At 33.4% G+C, this 22,082-nt stretch overlaps 1 protein-coding gene across 3 annotated transcripts in view; it reads left to right on the top strand.

Moving 5' to 3' along the window:
• The window catches only part of SPPL2A (signal peptide peptidase like 2A), a 104,751-nt gene extending 83,030 nt beyond the window's left edge, over positions 1–21,721 (top strand). For 2 of the 3 annotated variants that reach the window (XM_074294497.1, XM_074294499.1), the window contains 10 exons: positions 1,222–1,318; positions 1,596–1,697; positions 3,278–3,359; positions 4,110–4,184; positions 9,198–9,254; positions 9,477–9,530; positions 9,955–10,057; positions 10,742–10,816; positions 12,743–12,903; positions 21,400–21,721. In XM_074294497.1, coding sequence (XP_074150598.1) covers positions 1,222–1,318; positions 1,596–1,697; positions 3,278–3,359; positions 4,110–4,184; positions 9,198–9,254; positions 9,477–9,530; positions 9,955–10,057; positions 10,742–10,816; positions 12,743–12,903; positions 21,400–21,471 — 878 coding nt within the window. In that variant the 3' untranslated portion in view covers positions 21,472–21,721. The remainder of the gene's footprint in view (positions 1–1,221; positions 1,319–1,595; positions 1,698–3,277; positions 3,360–4,109; positions 4,185–9,197; positions 9,255–9,476; positions 9,531–9,954; positions 10,058–10,741; positions 10,817–12,742; positions 12,904–21,399) is intronic. The other variant, XM_074294498.1, reaches the window with a different exon arrangement.
• Positions 21,722–22,082: the final 361 nt, after the last annotated feature.

Below are 22,082 nucleotides of genomic sequence, written 5' to 3'. Positions count from 1 at the left end.
GCTGCCAAAATAACTCTAGTAGATCTGATGACCTTACTCTCCAGTTCCAGTGGCTCACTATTGCCTACTGAGATAAAATAGAAACTCCTTAACTTGGTATTCATAGTCCTCTACAATGTTTCCAACCTTCCTTTCCCCTTATTTAACATTCCTCCTATCCTCCTATTCCTGTATCCCAGACAAACTAGTCTATTGGTTTTTTCTTGATTTCATCTTTTCCATCTATGTTTATTTGTATATATCATCCTTCCAACCTCTTCCCTTCCCATTCCATGCCTCTGCCTCAAACATATGGAATATGGTCTCTCAGACTATGTTCAGATTCTTCTCTTTAAAGTTTCGGGGTAGATACCACTTCCTCAATTAAGTCTTTAATCCCTCCCTCCACCCACCTTGAACTAAAAGTATTTCCTCCCTCAAATTTCACATAAATCTAATCTTTCATATGCCTATATTACATTTATTTGTATATGTCTTATCCACATCTTATATTCCCTTCTATTTATTATTTCTTGTTTAATAACCCCTACAGGGATGATTTCCCTGGCTCTAAACTTGTCCTCCTCTCTTGAATAAGTCTTGAAGTGGTCTCAGTTTCACTGAAACTTCAAAATGCCTATGCAGCAAAATTAATTATCATTTTGAAGTATTGAGAAATGAAAAAGAATCTTTAAAGTGTAGTAATTTTAAACAATAATTTTAAATAAAAACACGTGTATTATACATGTATTAAATATTGAAAACTATATTAAAACTTTTTTAAAAGGTACTTTATTACATGGATATGGCCATAGAGTAAATCAAATTATATCCTATAAACATTATATAAACCCACAGAAATAATTTATATAATATTGTTAGATTATTAGATATGCATTATTATGTATCTCAAATAAGCAGAATAAAAGAATTCATTTTTCTTTTTTAAATATTCTTGGATTTATTTTATTAAAACTCACATGATTATGTTAGTTTAAATTTTAGAGTGAGTGGTTTTCAAACTACTGGCATACAAGTAATTCTCCCACTTCTCTTACAAATCCTAAAATAAGCATTCAGTGAAAGATACCATCACATTGCAGTCTAGTCAGTCTAATTGGATATTCTTTGAGCATCTATTTAAAATAGTTTTTAAAAACAAACAATTGAAATATGGTGTTCAGAAATGTTGTCGTATTACTGACATTTCTTTTTTCATTTAATATTTCTCTTTTTTTCTAGTCTATGTTATGATAGCAATTTTCTGTTTGGCATCTTCGATGAGTTTATACAACTGCCTTTCATCACTAATTAGGAAAATACCATGTGGACAATGCAGGTATGAATTTTTCTGGACAACTATAAAATGTTTCCATTAGCTATTTAAGGTATACACAAAAAAGTGGAAATTTCAAAATAACACACATTTAAGCACTTTGTTACCAGTTGCTCTATTTAAAAGTGGTTATTGCAGCAATTTTAGCACTGAACAGTTGTTTTTGTATTTGTTTTGGCTCTATTGTGAACCTACCTCCACTACCCCCAATCTGTTTTCAGTACTTGACAAACTAAATTAACTCCCTGTGTTTTTTTGTTTATTTGTTTCTTTCTTTTAGGATTGCATGTGGCAGCAAAAGCTTTGAAGTGAGACTTCTTTTTCTTGCAGCATTTTGCATATCTCTGGCTGTTGTTTGGGCTGTATTTCGAAATGATGACAGGTGGGAGATCAATTTTTACTATTTTAGTTTAGAGACAAGAGTGTTACATATTTCACTCAGATAAACATCTGTTGGCTGAGGGATTTGTAGCTTTTATCTTGGAATATCATAGTCTTTAAAAAATGAATTTTCAGGAAAAACCATGTCAAATAGTTCTCAACTTGATTGATTTGTATTCAAATGTACAAAAACATTTGAAACTATGATTTCATTTTTAAATGTAGGCTTAAAAATAAAGCTAAAAAGTCATTTAATGAATTAACATTGTTAAAAGTTGATAGAAATTAATACATCTAAATTTTTAGCTTATTGTTTAGGAGAGTTATTCTACAAGCTTGCAACATTTTAAAAACAAATTTAGCATCATTGCATCCTTTTCTCATAAAGATCAATATTCTAGCATATCATTGTTTTATTATGTATAGGAAATATTGCTTTCTTAATTTTTTGAACAAAAGTTAACAATAAGCAATCATAAATATACAGCTAGAAGGGACCTTAGCGAGCACTAATTCACTGCTTTTATAGGGAGGTAACTGAAGTCCAGAGCAAGTGACTTGCTCAGGGTCAGACAGCTAATGTCTAAAGCAATATTTGAACCCATGTTTTCCAGATTCTAAGTCCAGCACTCTGTTACACAATGCTACTCCAGTGGTCATATCACGGGGACTTCAGTCATAGGCTTTTTTCTCTTTCTTGGTAGTTTCACACTTTCTCATGACTTCATTTAATAGCTCCATTTCCACCAGAAAACCTATCCTTTTCTTTAAATGCTCTACTTATATTGATGGTGTCAGTCACCTTTAAGAAACCTTTGAATCATTCTTGACCTGTTCTAATCATTTATTACCCATAGAAAGTCATTTATAAAGGCTTTTTCATTTAGGTTCTACAGCCTCATACTTATTCCTTCCTTTCAAATTTAACTGCATTCACTATAGTTCAGGAATTCACTATTATCTTTGCTTAGCATAATTGTAATGTCTTTTTGACTAGTCTTTCTGCCACCAGACTCTCTTGTTTCCAATATAACCTTCAATAATTTTCAAATCATGTTACTACTTAACCCAAAAACTGTTTTACTAACTTCCCTTTAAAGTCCTTTATAGTACCATACAACTCTTTCTATAATTTGGCCTACTATTTCAGCCTTATATCACATTACTTCCCTTTACTCTTTCTACATCTAACTCAAATCAGAATATACACCATCAGCTCTTTTTCTCTTTCCTTCTCCCATCTCTATACTATGCTTTTCTCACCCATTTCCTAAATGGAGATAAATCCATTCTCTCAAGATCTAACTCAAATATGCTCTTCTTTATGGAGCCTTTTTCATCTTTTGAAAGAGAGACTTCTCCAAGAATATGCCTTATTTCTTCTTTTAACTTATGAATTTCCTGAGGATTAAATCTAGTTTTTAGTTCAATTTTTTCTATCAAATATTTGACCCATAATAATGGATCCTTAATTTTTATTGTATTGATTTTGTTAGACATATTATTCATTGTGACTTCTCTATTTTGTGGGGATCCATTTTAAAAATAATTGCAAATAATAAAATTAATATCTTATTTTAGATGGGCCTGGATTTTACAAGATCTCTTGGGAATGGCTTTCTGTCTGAATCTAATTAAAACATTGAAATTACCCAACTTCAAGGTAGAGTATATTTTTGTCCTATCCAAAGTATACTAATAATGTGCATGAGTAATAAGAAAATAATGTCATATTTGTAAAGTATCTTTATGGTTATAAAGTACTTACTGTATATTATCTTACTTAACTCTGGTCCTGTGAAGTAATATAAAGTACTTAAATCTTCCCCACTTTATGTTTGTGACTACCGAGACCCACAACTGTGAAACTTAGCAAGTTGAGGGAGTTGAATCTTGAACCTAAGTCTTCTAATTCCAAGTTCCTACTCTTCCTACTACACCGTGCTGCCTATTTGAATGATGACATACGTACTGAATAGCCTTGTAGAAAATGGAGAAATTTAACAAAAGACTTTGTTTTGAATCAATGCTATTAAAAGAAATGAGAGCCATCTCCAGTCTTCCTGATCTATTTCTTGCCACTGGATCTAGATGGCTCTGGAGAGGAAAGCGAGGTGGGTGACTTTACAAAGCCCTCCCTCACTTAAATCCAATTCACTTGCATGTCATGGCAGTATCTCCTTAATGTCATGGTTCTCTTTGAGAATGAAGAACAAGCAATATTCAAAGAAATGAAAATAGTAGAAAGAAAAATAAAATCTTTTTTTGTCTTATAGGACAAAGTTAGAAATAGCAATTGTGTAAGGATTGGTTGGTTTTTTAAATAGGTGTATAGATGTGTGATTATCTGAAAGTATTATCAACGCTTTCTTAGGATGTGTGAAATTTAGTATCTTAATTTTTTTTTCAATAGGCTTGTGTAATACTTCTAGTTCTCCTCCTCATCTATGATGTATTTTTTGTTTTCATAACACCATTCATCACAAAGGTATGTTACTATTTCTAAAATTTACATATAACATTCTGAGAAATAAGACATTTATTCAGTTATTTAAATCGTTTATGCGTGAGTTTTTTGCCATGAAGTTGAAATCTATATGCCCTTATGAATCCTCTCCCCCATTTTGAAATATTTTGAGAATTCTTACTTAAAACAATTTGTAATGGTATTTTTGTGCATTTTTAACTAAAAAATTGTCTCAGTTTGAGATATTAATATGCATGGTGCTGGCTTTTTTTCCCCACCTTATTCCTTCATTCCCCATTCTGCAACTTAAGAAGCTTTATCATCATTATCTGATCACTCCTACTTTGCTTCTCACTCATCCTTTCCTTGATTTGTTATTCTTTCTTCTGAGTTTCTAAGAGTTATGTGTTTTTCCTTTCTTAACTCATTTTTTTTGTCTATCCATACCATATCTAATTTTCCAACCCACTTCATCACTCTATCAATTGTTTCCTTCTTTTTTTCCTAGTGATTTTTAAATTTATAATAAAACCTTTTATTATGTTTAATGTATACTATAATCCCAGGGATATGCCCTAGTGGCAATAATAGAGAAAGCTCTTTTTCAAATAATTTTGAATTGGTAAATTATATTTTGAATTTATCATGAATTTACAATATTTTGCTAGCAAATTCCATTTTTATAGATAGAGTGATGAGTCTATATCTATGAATGGGAAAAAATAACACTGTTGTCACATTATAGGATTCATGAAAAACATACATTATCTCATTTGATCTAAAAACAGCCCAGTGAAATAGTCAGTGCAAAAATGGGAAGTTGCTTTGCATCTTAATAGCTGAAGATTACTTGCCATATATAAACATAAAATTAGTGCTATGACTTGTAAAAATGAATTTTTATTAAAATTCTTATTTTCTAGACCATATTATAAGCCCCACCAAATCTTTTCAGGTTAAGGGCTTACTTACATCACTTTACAAATATTTATAAGAAGCAGTAAACCCATTATAGCAAATACCATTATTATGGCAGATTCCAAATAGCAAACCTATTTCAATAATTGGCCTATACTAATAGTGCTTTGTTGAATCTTCATAACATAATACAATAAACAAATACTTTCTCTAGTCTCTGTCCAGATGATATTTACTCTATAAAGGAATGTCTTATATTTTGTCACTTGTTAATTCAGTGTACAAAGAAAAAGAGAGATGGATGGATATAGATAGATAGATAGATAGATACCTATATATATATAAAGAGAAAGAGAGAGGGGTGGGGAGACGGGGAGAGAGACAGAGAGAGAACAAAGTATGCAAGGGAAAGTTGAACTGGAGCTGAACTCTTTATAGTTATGGTATTCTGCTTTACACCAATAAGCAATTATCCTTTGGGTACCATTATTTCTTTTTTGTCTCAGTCGTATCAACCATTTCTGTGAGAAATACTTCCCCTGCCACTTTCCAAATCAAAGCAGAAACATACAAGGAAAGACTAAAGATCTATAACTTCTAAGGTCAATCCCTTAGGGACATACAAGTTTAAAAACCTATACTTATGTGACCTGAGGAAGGATAGCATATATTCAACTATTCCCTCTTCCTTCTACTACATATAAAATGTTTTTTTTCTTTTTTGTTCTACTCTTAGCCCTAGAAGCTAGAAATGTTTATTAGCTTCATATTCATATAGTAAAATTGAAAAGCAACCACAAAAAAACAAATGAATTCTATTAAAGTTTTTGTATTGGGATTAAATTTACACTCTTAGGCTATTGATGTCACCTCATTACATAGTCACTCATTTAATCTCAGATAATTTCATTCCTAATTTTTCCATTTTTGCTGTTATGCTTAGAAGGTTTGAACCTTGGAAGTGCTACATCATGTCCATGAACCTAATAGATTTATAGCAGGTAGGCATGTAGGTATAGAAGTAGGAATATAAGATTGCTTGTATTTAGAGCATGTGAAAATATTAATAAGCTTAAATTTGTGTTACAAGAATTCATTAGCAAATGAGTCACAGTCAACTCTCCATTAAATGGAAATCCAATTATGACATAGAAATATGGTTTAAGAAATAGCCTTACCATTTATTTTGTTACCTTCTCCTTTAATTTAATGACAATTAACTAGCTCTTATTAAACATTTACTAACTGCCAGGCATAGCACTAAGGCATAGCAATATAAAGAAAGGCAAAATCAGTTTTTACCTTCTCTAATGAATGAGGAAATGCAAATAACTAAGTGCCTATAAGATGTATGTGGAATTACATGGAAGATAATCTCATAGATAAGACTGGGAAAGGTCTCCAGCAGAAGATGAGATTTGAATTGGGTCTTGATAGAATAAAAAAAAACTAAAAGATAAGATATGAAGAGCATTCCAGGCATATAGGAGAGGCATTGCAAAAGCAGGAAATTAGGAGATGTACAAGCAAATAGACCATGGTAGCTAGATTATAGACTATGTAAAGGGGAATAAGATATAATATTGAAAGAATAAGAAGCAACCAAATTGCAAAGTGCTTTAAATGTCATACATGGGACTTTAGATTTAATTCTGGAGGTAAGAGAGAAATTACTAGAGTTTTTCGAGAACAGAAAAATCATGATGAATTGGAGTGAGAGAATGCTGTCACAGGGAGAGCAAATAGGAGGCTATGACAGTTGTATGGGAGAGATATAATATAGAAACCAAAGTGTAGGATCTACTGAAAAACTTTTAGCAGTGGAGTTAAGTGGAACTATCCATCTATTAGATTAGTCTGGTAGTCATTTTAACTGGATGGGGTGATGGTAAGAATGAAGGCAAGACCGGTTAGGAGGCTCCAGTCCAGGCAAGTAGTATATACTATCTTTATACTAGTATTGCAGTAGAAATAGGGAGGAAGGGGATAGATTCCAGAGGTAATATGTAAGTAGAACAGACATGAGGTGCTAACTAATTAGATAGGAGAGGTAAAGGAAGTAGTGGAATCAAAAATTATACCAAGTTTCAGAAGAAGACTCAATAAATCACGGTACCCCTCACAGAAATTGTGAAGTAATAATTAAGAGCATATTCAATTTTAATAGACTAATTTTGAGGTACTAGTGAAGCTTCCAAGTTGAGAGGTTTTATAGGAATTTGAAGTCATTGAGTTTTGCATCTAGACCTTAGAAGTCAGGTAGTTTAAAACCTTAAGTTTTAAATATGCAGAAACAGGCCCAGAAAAGTGAATTGACTTAGCCAGTAACTTGTATAAGTTAATATATAAGTAATAACTAATATAAGCAGGATTCAAAATGAAAAAGAAGAAAATAGGTGACAATGCAAAGAACTTTGGATGGATGGAGGACTTTGTATGTCCTTAGTTTGGGGTTGGTTTGTTTGTTTTAGTAAGTTTTTATTGATATTTTGTTTTACATCTTCCTTATTTTCCTAGGAAGCTGTCTGATATGACAAATAATATTTTTTGAGAAGTAGGGAAAAGTTCTTAACTCTATTAAAAAAGTAAGCTAAGCTGTGCTCTTACTGTGGAAAGACTGACAACTAACTACAGTTAGTAATTTCATTACTCCTGCCATCCTGCTCAGGAGCAAAAAGAGTCTTTAAAAAACAGTTGATTCAATACTATATGATGATCAATTCTGATGGACGAGGCCCTCTCCAACAATGAGATGAACCAAATCAGTTCCAATAGAGCAGTAATGAACTGAACCAGCTATACCCAGCAAAAGAACTCTGGGAGTTGACTATGAACCACTACATAGAATTCCCAATCCCTATATTTTTGTCTGCCTATATTTTTTTATTTCCTTCACAGGCTAATTGTACACTGTTTCAAAGTCTGATTCTTTTTGTACAGCAAAGTAACTGTTTGGACATATATACATATATTATATTTAACTTATACTTTAACATATTTAACATATTTAACATATTGGTCAGCCTGCCATCTGGGGGAAAGGGTGGGGGGAAGGAGGGGAAAAGTTGAAACAAAAGGTTTTGCAATTGTCAATGCTGGAAAATTACCTATGCATAAAATTTTTGTAAAAATTAATTTAATTAATTAGTTAAAAAAAAATACAGTTGATTACCTCTCCAACCCAGGAAGCAAAGTAAAGGGGGAATCCCTAGTCTGTCATAATATTTCCTTAATACCTGTTTACCTTCATAATCTATTTTGCTTTGAGATGATAGAACTTTTAAAATCTGTATCCCACAGTATCCTCAGTTCAGTGACTAAAGAGTTTTTTCCATTTCCGTGCCAAGCTCCATTTCCAGAAACTGTTTACATAGAAGTTTATTTTGCTTCTCTCTCCCTTTCACCTTATACTCTCCTCTGATAGAAACTTTGGGCAAAAAAAAAGGAGTCACAGAATGCTAATTCCAGCATGGAATGGGGAAAGAATACAAAATTGAATATGAGCAACTATAAGGTCAGGAGACTTATAGAGCCTTCCAGTTCCTTTTAGGCTGTTTCTTCATTCAGCAGATATTAATGACTTTGTTACAGTATTGATTGTTTAGAAAGTCATTTAATTGCTATGCAATATAGTTTCATTATTATACAATAAGTGTTGTGACTTTCAGAGAATTATACCTGAATTAAAATATAAATATGAAGTTATTAACTAAATATTACAGTTTGTAGTTATCATTAATTATTCATGTAGATAATGAAGAATTGACTGTAATTATCAGAATTATATGTTAGTACAGAACAGTACTTTGGTTTACTTTGTTTAACTGAGGCATTTTATTCTCTGTCAGTCACTAATGTTTTATCAACACTATTGTAAGAAGAACAAGTGTGCTAGGTATTTTTGAGTTGTATGTTAAGTGACTGCATTCTATTTGGTTTTCCATGAATTGAGAAAAAAGCACTTTGCAGCTTTTTTGAAAATACTTTGTGCTAATTACTCATTCAGCAAATATTAACCAGATAGATGCTTTGCACTAGGTGCTCAGGCAGTTCTTGAACAGTGGCAAATTGTTAAATTATTTAGAGGGCATAACTTTTTTCTTTTTCATTGACTAGAATGGGGAAAGTATCATGATCGAAGTTGCAGCTGGACCTTTTGGAAGCAATGAAAAGGTAGGAATATGTTATACAGAAATGCATATTCATACCGAGTGTGTGTGTATACAATTAATTTTGCTGCATTTCCATAGTGTCTGCAATTAATAATTTTTGTCTTCTCATTTAATTCAATGAGCATGTAGTACATATTAAGGTATACTTTTTTTCTTACAAAATATAGCCACTTTTTAGTCATTTAAAATTATTAAATACCTATTGACTTGGGTTTCATCCTAGAATGGTGGAAACTTGGTGGAAGCCACTGCTCAGCCCTCAGCTCCCCATGAGAAAGTAAGAATTGTATTTCAGATATGTTCACTGGATTCTAAATCACATCCTCTGAGATAAGATTCTTCTTTGGGGGAAAAATGGATGACCAAAATAAAGTCTAACTATTATTTCAAGACCTGAGTCACATTGTTGGTCATTGAAGTTAGATAGTGGGGCTATTGGATTATTAAGATCAATCCTATGTGTGTGTTGGGTTTCATTTTTCTAACACTACATAACACTGCTTCTTTCAAGCTTTGTAAATCATGTGTGTATGCATGTGTGTATGTGCATGTGTGTGTTCAATGTGTGTCCTCCAATTTCAAATTCTTTTTAAATGTTGATCAAAATGGGTAAACCAGTAGTTCTGATGTGAATATCTTGCTTTTCAAATGAAATAATTAAAGATTCAGATGAGGCTTAATGTCAGCATTTCCTTCTGCAGTTACCAGTTGTTATCAGAGTACCAAGGTTGATATATTTCTCAGCAATGAGTGTGTGTTTAGCCCCTGTTTCAATATTGGGTTTTGGAGACATTATTGTTCCAGGTGAGCAGTTGTCTATAATATTTTTTTTAAATTTGCTTTTAATGTGGCTGTTTAAAATAACTTGTTTTTCATATTTCCTTTGAATGTTAGTAAGTTTAGTAATTACATTGTAATTATGGATCTATAGAGAAGGTATTCCCCAAGTTGCCTGTAAGACAAATCATATTTTTAAAATTCTATTTTAAAATGTGAGATTTTAGAAGAACCAGGATAGGATAATAAATACACTTGAAGAGGTAATTGATGATCGGACCATATTTCTGCACAACTGTAAAACTAAAGTTGATGTTTCATTGACCTTTTAAGTTTTAGAATTAAAACTTGAAATTTTGTCATGCTATTATGAAAATTACCCTTTTTTGAAAATCACAAAATCCAGTGCTTATGAAAATGAGATATGATCCTCCTCTAATGGGGGGTTTGCCAGTCTTAGTTAATATAATAGAAATCAAAATATTCTTAATTTAAGAGAGGATGATAATGTTCTAGAAAGTCAGTGGAGAGAGAACCCCTTTAAGTTATCTTAAGGGTTAGTGATTTCAAGTTTTGTTAAATTTATATAGTCTCTTTTATTCCAGAGAGTTCAAGATTCCTTACTGCCACTAAATATTGAAAGGCATACATAAGTTAACTCATTTTAAAGGTTTTTTCCCCTAAAGAAACTAATCTTGTTGGGTTTTTTAGGTCTCCTGGTTGCTTATTGTCGAAGATTCGATATACATGTTGGTTCTTCTATCTACTATATTTCCTGTGTAATTGGCAAGTTCTTTTACTTCCTCTTTTTATTTATAATTTTATAGACAAATAGAAGAGAAGTCTGAGAATACTGGTAGTAAGACATACAGATTATAGCCCTCACTGTGCTCATAGTTAGCTATATTATGAGGAGTAGTCACTATTCTTCAATCTAGTCATTTGTTACAAGTAGATTACAGTGTCTAGTTTACTTTACCTAATTCACAGACTTTTTGAAAGGAGAAAATTAGATTGAAAAATGCTAATTAGTAAAAAGGAAATAAAAATAGGTTTCTGAAAGTTAGGTTGGTATAATGGCCAAAGACTGGAGGCGGGAAGATCTGATTTTAAGTCCTGCCTCTTATAAGGAGACTGGCTGTGTGACCTCAAATAAATGTCTGAACTCACTTCTCAATGCCTTCAGGCAACTTTCTAAGAATATTAATTGGTAGAATAGGTATAGCTTATAGCTCTTAGAATAGGTATAGTTCTTCTCTGGTAAACAGGAGTTTCCAAATTGGGAATTCCTTCTGCCAAAGAAATCACAGGTTTCTTGGAGTCTAGGCTCACTCCATCCCCACACCCAAAAATAGTTTTGAAAGCAAAAGATTCAAGTAAATGTAAAGTATAATAACTCATTTATCAGGAATTCACTTATTTTGGAACTGTAATTATCTAGAATACAGGCAACAACCAGGAAGTACCTATAAAAGCTTCTGAGCAACCATCTAAAATAGAATAAAGTATATATTCTTTATGTACAGGATGGTCCCTCCAGCCCTTATAGCCTTTTGGTTCTTTTTAGATACAATTATAACAAGCTCCCAAATCTGGTTTCTTAGCCCAGCAAATCAAAACAAGCCAAAGAAGGGACTTTTATTATAATTAAGCACACTTATAGAAAAGACAATTGATAATCTATTAGTAGGGGCAGCTAGGTGGCGCAGTATATAGAGCACCAGCCTTGAATTCAGGAGGACCCGAGTTCAAATTTGGTCCCAGACACTTAACATTTCCTAGCTGTGTGACCCTGGGCAAGTCGCTTAACCCCAGCCTCAAAAAAAAAAAAAAAAAAAAGATAATCTATTAGTAGCTTTTTTTCTTTCTTTCTTTCTTTTTTTTTTTTTTTTTTAATTAAAGCAGCTCTGTATCGTAACTCCTAAAGGTATCACCTATAGTAGTATCTTAAAAGACATTCTGATATAGGAAATGCAGCACTGAACTAAGAAGCTCTTTGACTTTGGGCAAATGATTTCTTTCCTCTAGGTCTCAATTGTTCCTCTAAAAATTATGGAATTAGTTTAGAATTATATCCAAAGTTTGTTTCAGCTCTAATATTCTATGATTGATTGTATGTTCAAAATTATTACTTTGGGGGGCAGCTAGTTGGTGCAGTGAACCAGACCTGAAGTCAGAAAGACCTGAGTTCAGATTGCCTCAGATACTTAACACTTCCTTGTTGTATGACCCTGGGCAAGTCACTTAACCCCAATTGCCTCAGGGGGGAAAAAAAGTTACTTTGGATCATTCAGAAAAGGTTAACCCCTTCTCAATATATTTTTCTCCTTTTTAAGGAGTCAGAAAAGTCTGTGATACTTTTTAACTATCCAAAGTAGTTGAAACAAAATATATCACTCAGTAGGATAATTATATTTTAGTTGTTTTGAGCTATGGCACAATTCCTTCTATGGTGATATCAGATAACTGAAGCATTATTGTTATTATTTTTATCCCTAATAAATTATTAAACTAATAATATGCATATACTATAATCAAACTTTTAAGAGATTGTGAAGTTAGTTTTCAAAAAGCATTGGGTAAAACAATCTTAAAACTATAAATAGAAGCCAGTTTCCCAGGTCTTTCAGATGTTTAAATACAAAGTCTTTTATATCAGCACAGGTGCCTGTGAATATAAATGACTAATCTATAGCATTTTTCCTTTGATAGCATATGCTGTGGGCTTGGTACTCACTTTTATAGTTCTGGTGCTAATGAAGAAGGGGCAACCAGCTCTTCTCTACTTAGTATCTTGCACACTTATTACTGTTGTGATTATTGCTTGGAGACGTAAGGAAGTGAAGAAGATCTGGGAAGGCACTAACTATCAGGTATGTACTTGGGTTTGTGTTGATCTTTTGACTTAACTTTATTGATGATCACTGTCTCCTAGCTTACTTTGGTGTGTCATGAAGACATTCTAGAAACAGGATGAACCTTCTGGTGGCTGCCCACCTGCCACCCCTACCACATTTTTGATCTCTGATAGCTTCCTCTCTGTAAGTGAAGCCAAAAGCACAAATGCTAGAAGATCCTTTGAAAAACCATGCCTATAGGAAGAAGAAAATAAAGATTAGGAGGGAAACTACTTCAGAAAACAAAAGTTACTTCAAGTTGCTAAAAATATCTTCAGACATACAAAAGCATGATTCATGGAAAATAAAACTTTACTTAAAAATTAACTTAATCTTCATAAGTAGCCATTCGTTTTATATAACTAAATAACCAGCTGCTCTTAAGCTCCTAAAGGAGCTTATAAAAATGTTTCCAGATGAGAGACGATGTGGCATAGTGAATGAGAAGCCAGCTTTGGAGTATGGAAGACTTGGGTTTAATTTATTCATAGATAATGACCTTGGGCAAATCAATTTCTCTGCCCGAGGTAGCTCTCTAAAACTTTGAGTTACCAAGCAGGTCCAGGCCAACTTTGATAAGAACAGGTTTCCTTATTAGGAGTTTCTTACAGTAATGAAATCATAAGTTTGGTTAAAAAGAGAGAGAGAAAAAAACAGGGCAGTAAGGTTAAACGTGATTTATTAGCTAGCCTGTAAATTCCTAGAGTAGAGAAAATTTTCATTATCAGAACTTGTTTATGTTGGGTGTTGGGCTTGTCTCTTTACTGAAACTAAATTCCTCCCAAGTTCAGTGAAGCTGAATCCTCCCCTTTCTCCCTCCCCTGCCTCACCCACACAGTGTTTACAAATGTGCTAGGACTGAAAATAGTTGGGAAACTCTAGATAGAAGCACTTTGCTACTGAGGTCAAAGTCATGGCTTTGGTCCATGTTATGATGAGGATATTCCAAGTCCTGTTAGCTACACTTTCAGCTAGTCAACAAGTATCTATTAAGCACTTATTCTGTGCCATACACTGTGCTAAGTGCTAGGAATACAAATGTGAAAAAAGAAAAGAAAGAAACACAGGTGCTAATCTCCAAGTGCTTACAGTTTAACAGGGCTTGAAGACAAAACATAAATGGAAATGAAAAATCAAAAGAGGGGGTAGAGAAGGAAAAGTTACCTGGCATGAGGGAGTGGTGAAAAAGTCAGAGAAGAGTAGGTAGGAAATGAGCTGAACACTCTTCTAAATGGAGAATTAATTAGACAGAATCCTTAGGCCATGTCATATCTGTGATATCAATATTTACAATATATGAATAATTAGGAAAACTCTTCTTTGAAGAAGACCAATTTAACAATTTGTTAACTTAAAAATAAAGAATGAAAGATTTGAATCACATCTTGTCTTAGTGTTGCCTGGCTATCTTTAAAAATTTAAATAAATCATACTATTATAAAATTAAAATGATAAATAACAGATGGATAGCCCAAATTATGCCCTGGTCTCTACTAAATTCTGCCTAAAAAGGCTTTTGTATTATTGGGTTGATACTCTTTGTTAATTGTAAAAAAAAAAAAAAAAAAAAAAAAAAAAATTATCAATACCATTACTTCTGGAAAAGATTTGTCAATTGCTATTTAGCTCCATTTACCATGTTCACTATTGGCCCCCACCTTTGAGTGTGTGTGTGTGTTGTTTCCTAATGATAGGCTCAGCCTGATTTAGGGTAGTCTGCTGTTGCAGGTTCAGAATTGGAGTGACATAAGATACTTACACAAACTCAACTACTTAATACTTAATAAGAAGAAATGATCTTAATCATGACATAGAAAGGACATTCAGCAAAGACACAGCATTGATTTGCAGAAGTCCACCTTCAGTGCCTCTCTGTGCTGGTTCCCCACTCTCTCTATTTTTCCTTGTTGAGTAGTTTTTGCACTTAGGCAACCAAGAACTTTATATCACTGGCAAGAGTCTTAGTCCCATAAGTTAGTTAATTAAATCTTTTTTTTTTTTTTTTTTTTTTTTTTTTTTTTCTGAGGCAATTGGGGTTAAGTGACTTGCTAGGAAGTGTTAAGTGTCTAAAGCCAGATTTGAACTCATGTCCTCCTGACTTCAAGTCTGGTGCTCTACCACTGCACTACCTAGCTGCTCTGAGTTAAATTTTAAGGAGAGTTTTTGTATGGAAAGAAAAAACTAGATAGTCTTGAGTAGTTTATAAAATTCCTTTTATGTCTCACCACCTGGTGACAAAGTTCCAAAGGTTTTTAGATCTTCTAATACTTAAATGGTTTTTGAACCATTACTAGGCAACCCTCATTTCAGAGATCCTAGAAGCCTATTATAGGTAGTGCTGAAAAAAGAGCTTAATGTAGATAAAAGAAAAACAGAAAAGCAAACCAAAAAAGGGAATCAGATAATGTAATGCATTATCCCATGAAGAATGACTGACTGTCGAAGTGAATGAAGACCAGAAATTCCAAGTTTCATCTTCCCTTCATCTCTTAGAAGGACCAAGTTCCAGATTTTAATAATTTAGACCATGTGTTGGATGATACCAAATCTTTGTAGTTCGCAGTGGGAGTGCCACTGGAAAGCAGTGATGATGAAAAGGAGGAACCCCAGGAACATCAAGCCCCCAGCACAGATGATGACACTTCTGGCACAGTCATTGATCCTCATCTTGTAAGGGTCAGGGTCATCCCTACAAAGGTAGCTAAGAGGCCATACATGCATCCTATCCCAGTGCCAGGGTCAATATTGAGATTTATCCTGCACCACTTCTTATTCCATGTTCCCGGATCTACCAGCCAGGAATTGGGAGTTTCATTAGGGAGGAGAGAAATGTGGATAATATTAAATATATGTCCCTATCAAGACCTCTGCTTCTCTCTTCCAAAGGACTTCAGGAGACAGTTTTAACTCCATATCTACCAAAAGTGCTACACTTTAATTCTTTAAGCCACCTCTGAGAAGGAATTGAGCATTGACTAATTATTACTATATTGGCAGCAATATGGGAGAGTGTAACGTGCTCTCCTGGCAGTTACAATTACTAGCTTAATAACCGGTAGCGCACTCAAGAACAACCATGTGTAATCTTAAAAGCCTTTATTATACCTACTCACATAATGCCCTAACTGATGCCCTGACTTGTTGGTTCCCAAGTGAACACCTGGTCAGAAGACCCATGTGTTCACTACCAAAACCCTTACCTCTTTTGGCTATCCATCTTGGCTTGGCCACCCAGGCTAGGGAGCCAGGGTGAAGAGCGCCAGGTTAAAGAGGCCGCCTGCTGCCTGCAGTGGGCTTATATAGGGCCTGTGAGGTCACACACACAGCCAATCAGCGAGAGAGTCACCCATTACGAAGCTATCTCAATATGGCCAGGATCCCGCCCAAGGGCAGTCCCAATATCCACAGAAATTACTTCCGGGCCTCAATCTCCCGATGCGCTGTGGTACCCATTTAAAGGCCCCTTACAATTCCCTTTCTCTTATTTTATTTACCCATTTAAAGGCCCCTTACAGGAGAGCCCAACCAGTGCCAGATTATAAGAAAAGGGCTTTGTGGACCTAACTTTGTTGTAGTACAAGCCAATGTCCACTCCCTTGGTATCCATAGCATTGTCTACTCTACTTCTGACACTTTTCATTCCACTACTCTGGGAGGCCCTAGCTCTGCCCACCCCCATGCCAAGATTTAGGACTGTGATCTGTGCCAGGTTAAGTGCTGTTGCAAGTGCTACTGTTGCTGGTATCAAAGCTTGCCTCTTTATGGCAGAGCCAAGTGCTCCCAAGGAAGCTGCCCCTACCAGAGCCTGAGTTTTACTCTGCTGGGCCAGGTCAAACACTGTTGAGGGTTATTATGCTTTTCCCTCCCATGCTGGGATATTTGCTGAGATCCACTCCTCATGGACTCTTAACTGGGAGTTCCAGAGAGAAAGAAAGTCAACAGGAGCAAGAATGGAATTGGTTTCTTCTTTTACCCTTTTAAACTGACATGTTGCCCTCTGTCTTTAGCAAGTCAATTGTTGTATATGTGGCACATTTGCCCATATCCCCAGTTCTGGAAAGATCACTAGGTTCCTGGAGAAAATTAAGCATTATCCTTTCACATGTCTCCCCATTGTCTTTAACCAGAGAATACCAATAAAGTTCTCCAAATGCAGTGTAAAAATCCTAATGTGTTCCATCAGAACATTCTTAGACAATTTTTCCATTCTATTCTTTAGGAAAGACTCTGGCTAGCACAGCTGATGAGCCTAGAGATCACTATTTACACCCAAATAAAAAAAGTATATAAATTTGTGAAATGACAATTTAGAACATTTATCTTTATCAGCCTATGGTTCAAAGACAGAGTATATTCACATCTATTGCTAAATACCCACAGTCAATTTACTCTTTCTTTCTCTCTCTAATCCCCTTGGAGTAAAAGAGTTGTCTCACAATATGCACCCATTACTACCATAAATAAGAAAGGAGAGCACCCAGGGCTTGCCTTTCTCTGCATTATCTTTTCCTACATCAGCAAAACCATTCTATTCCAATTGTGTTAGTTATAGACCAAAACTTCTTCTGGTGCTTCAGGTTCAAAATAAAATGAGCAACACAGCATTGAATGGACACTCGGTAAGAAATCAACATTGATTCACTTAGGTATAGCTTCCCTGCCTCTTTGTTTGCTCTCTTGTATAGTTCGATCACCAGGAGATACCACTGACCTAACTGGGTCTTACCTTGTAAGAATCTAGCCTACATGGCCAATAATGCTCCTCTCATTTTCTATAAAATATATAAGTTCCATGAAGGAAGGGACTGCCTCTATTTTAAATTTGTATCCCCTAAGGTTTATCACAGTGCCTGGCATATAATAAGCACTTAATAAATGGTTTGGGTTTTTTTCATTATTTATTTGAACAATTAATGGAAGTACTTAAACAAGATGAGAAAGCATAGTAAATTGTTATCTGAGCCAGTGGAGGAACTGAGATTACTAATCCATCCAAGTGTCATTATTCTATAAATCATGTTGAAAAGTAACAATTTATAGCAAAGCTTGCTTTTACTTTTAGATTATTTCCTATTGATTGTCCCATAATAAAGTATTTTATTTATCTGCTAAGATATATCTCTGCTTGGGAGTTAGGTAGAAACAACCATAATTAGACCCTACTTCTGCTGATACTTCATATGTTTTTATATATGGAAATTATGAATCAGGATCCCAGTGTTTTAGAAGTTTAATGAAAATTATTCATGAATTTTGGAACTAAGACCCACTCTAGTTATCAGCATATCTAATTCAGTTGGTAATCAATAAAGAAAGTAAATTAGATGAGCATTGTACCAAATCAATCAAAAGAAGATGAACAGGAAGAGAAAGAAATAGTGACCAGAAGTTTTATTAGTAACTCACTATGAGTATTGGAAATGTTTGTCATAGACAAAACCTAGGAAAGTTTTGTTTGAAGTGTGATTGATGGCTTGAGCATCCAGTTTTGCAGAAGTCTTATTTGTAGAGAAATGAATGTCTCCCTCATAATTTTTTTTATAAGTTGAAATTAATACCTTTCACCTACCTATTATTCTGCACAACAGTAAGCCTTTTGTAATAGGTTGGGAAAGAGAAATAAGGCTAAGTAAAACTTTTTTAAAATGCTAAATGTATACTTTTCAAGAATTGTAGATACACTATACACTTTAATCAGTCTCAAAGCAGAAATTCTATTGGATCTGTTTTAATGAATTATAATTCATTTACAGTTATGAGAAATTATTCTTAAAGTCCTTTAAAAGGGTTAATTAAAATGTAACTCAAAAAGAAATTAGAAATAATAAATGTAAGTGCCTTTCAGTCACCTAACATTCTCTCCTAGAAACATGGATCAGACTTAGAAATCTTTTGACCTCATTCTCTTCCTCTATTTTAGAATAAAAATATTTGGAAGGGAAATTAGAGGAATAAATATATTTTATTTTCTATGTATATTAATTTTCAGAATGCTAACAGAGCTATTCATGATTTATAAAGAAGCTAAATGATCCTGCAAACATTTCTGGCATATTTTAATGAACAAAGGAGCTGTCCTTTTCATGTGTGTGAAAATATTCTTGCATCATAGAATAACATTTGCCAGTGGGTCACAGTTGGGTGGTATTAGGTTTAAGACCATATTTCTTCAAATGGAATGAAAGTTCCAGGTTTGCTAAGAGAAAAGGGATTTTAACTTGCATCATTTATATTCAGTTACCAGCTTCTTTTCTGTCATTTGGCTTCTTAAACCCACCCTTACAATTTTGTTTTTTAAGTCCTCCTATTTTTAAGATGGCAGTGATAATTTGTCCAACTATGCCGTGTTAATTACTGATACAAACCAACAAGTATATTTCTGCCATCACAGTCATTTTCACCTAGAACCTTTTTTATCATATCATTTTACTGCACAAAAAAGCCAAGTAGTCTCTCTTTATCTTTCACATCTACTCCAAAATCCTTATTCTGCATTCATAGCTCATAAAGATTTCATAGTTTGAGAGAATCTTACAAAATTCATGGCCTTGTTTGACCCAGTCGTAATAGAAGATAATCACCCTCAAAGCAGTGTCTATGTGAGGTATCTGTGTTTGGGGGTTTTTTTTATTTTGTTTTGGTTTTGGTTTTTGCTGAGGAAATTGGGGTTAAGTGACTTGCCCAAAGTCACACAGCTAGGAAGTGTTAAGTGTCTGAGGTCAAATTTGAACTCAGGTCCTCCTGACTTCAGTGCTGGTGCTCTATCTACTGTGCCATCTAGCTGCCCTGCGGTATCTGTTTTAATAAAAAACTCTTTAAAACCAAAAATCCTTTAAGACACAAAGGAATATAGTGATATAATATAGTGTTGTATTTAAAAAGTGTTAAATGTCAGCAATATTTTACCACTTCTTAAGTATTTATAAAGACATTAGACATGCACAGCTGAATGTAAATGACAGCTACTGCTTGACAAGTTATTATTAGATGACATTCAGATCCCTCAATTCTAGGATTTTATGATTCAGTGATTCTTATCTAATATATTCCCATTATCATATGTAGTTTTCCTACTTGTCCAACATTTTTTAAGTACCAGCTATGTGTCAAACACCATGCTAAGCTATAGGGATACAAATACAAAGCTTGAGGCAAACACTATTCTTAAGGAGCTCACATTTTAATGGAAAGGAAGCTATGTGATTCAAAAAGCAAACTTTGCTTATGTCTATGCTTATAGCATGAAAAGTCTGCTTTTAAAAAGTAAGGAATTTTTTCTTTAGTCTTAATTCTCTATCCTATCTATTCTTTTCCACACAGAAGTAATATGTTATTGGTTCAAGAATTCAGACTCATCAAAGCATTCTTAACTTGAAAAAAGCAAATTATAAATTCTATATATACATGAGCTGCCATGGAATATGTTTCTAAATATAAAACAATTATTTTTTCTGTTTCATTTATTTGATTTGATTCAATCTTTGTTTCCAACTAATGATGGTATGCTTTCCTTTGAAAAACCAGTGGTTTGTTTGATGTTTTTAGAGCTATAAAAGATTTTAGAAAATCATTTTATTTCTGTAGTAAAAATTTCCAATCCCAAAACATTGGGTTAAAAAAATCTCAATTTTTGTCATTTTTATCTGAATGGAAAATAGCTTTACAGCTGGCTAGCATCCTACAATCCATCCATTTTGGCTCTGCTAAATGTCACAAGTACTTCTATTATTTTTAGAATTCACAAGCTGAAACTAACAAATGATAATGTAAAAGTCCTCTGAACAACCATTTAAATTTTAATGTAAGCACTTTTCCAGTTTTATCATTTTATTGAATATTTGATGGCCCAATTTTTGAGAAGATTCCATTTATAAACTGGATAGCAATCTGCAAATGGCCAAATCAACACTTCAAAGGAAATCTCCAATTTGTATTCTATTCACAAATATTTTTTGCTATCCTTCTGTCTGCAATATCATTAGTTTTATTAAGTCTTTTTAAAGATATGGGAAACTTAAGGAAAATACTTTCTTCTTGCAAATTTTATAAGCCATTATTAAAAATTTATCATATGTATTTAAATATGAATTTTGTTTTCTTTTTATTGGAAGGATTTTAAAGGATAGGAAGGATATAGTGAGAGATCATTTGTTTCTATAAACTCATTTTCTTTTAAAAGGTAAGATGATAGGGCTTGGGGTCATATTTTGAAAGGAGTACTTGATCAGTCAAAAAAGGAAAGAAAAGAAGAATGGTTTCCCAATAAATATTCTGTAAGTGCTACAGTCCATTCTCCCATGTTCTTCATGTCTACTATGTATTCTATCCTTACTTCCATCTCTTAGCAAAAAGAGACACCTTCCAGTCCTGAGGATTTATGTGGTTTTCTCCTAGGAACTAGGAGCTTTCTGTGTCAACTCATTAAAAAATTGGGGACTATTGAATTTTTTTAATGTTTTCTTTTATGTTTAGGTGATGGAAAACTTGGACTATGGAGCTAGTGAAGAAAATGTGACCACCAATCAACAAACTGTCCAACAGTGATATTAGGTGAACCTGCAATAATCTGTTATATACATTTTTCTACAAATAGACAATGAAGTTTGATTTTTTAAAATAGGAATTTTGAATGGGAAATTTAAAAGAATCTTCAATAATTTGTACTGCTTGCATATGTATTTTTTTATGAGCTGGTATAAAGTACACTATAAATAATTAAAATGTATTTTAAGAGCCAAAATGTTAGTTGTGCCTTCACATTAAATAAAAGCATATGGTCTGTGCAATTTTCAAATGCATTGTATGCAGAATAATTTTTTCTGAAAGCATATCTTGCCCCTGGGCCTCTTGTTAAATATTTTTCTTCTGACTTGAATTTAGTTCCATGACTAGTGACAAATTGCTATTTTTGTCACAATAAGACTTTAAACAGATTGTATTATTAAAGAATCATACAAATATCTTACCAGTTCTTAAATATATAGAGAAATAACTAGAATATTAAAAAGCAATTATCTATTTTTTTAAATTAATAATTGACCCTCTCAAGAAAGCAGGGCATAGATTAGAATTTGGAGGATAGATACACAGTATTTTTTATGTAATATAGTACAGTATAAAAAACTTTGAAATTGGAATCAAATTAAGAATTTAAG

Source organism: Sminthopsis crassicaudata, chromosome 2 (assembly GCF_048593235.1).
Source record: "Sminthopsis crassicaudata isolate SCR6 chromosome 2, ASM4859323v1, whole genome shotgun sequence".
Taxonomy (NCBI): Eukaryota; Metazoa; Chordata; class Mammalia; order Dasyuromorphia; family Dasyuridae; genus Sminthopsis; species Sminthopsis crassicaudata.
This window is presented reverse-complemented; position numbering and strand designations above follow the sequence as displayed.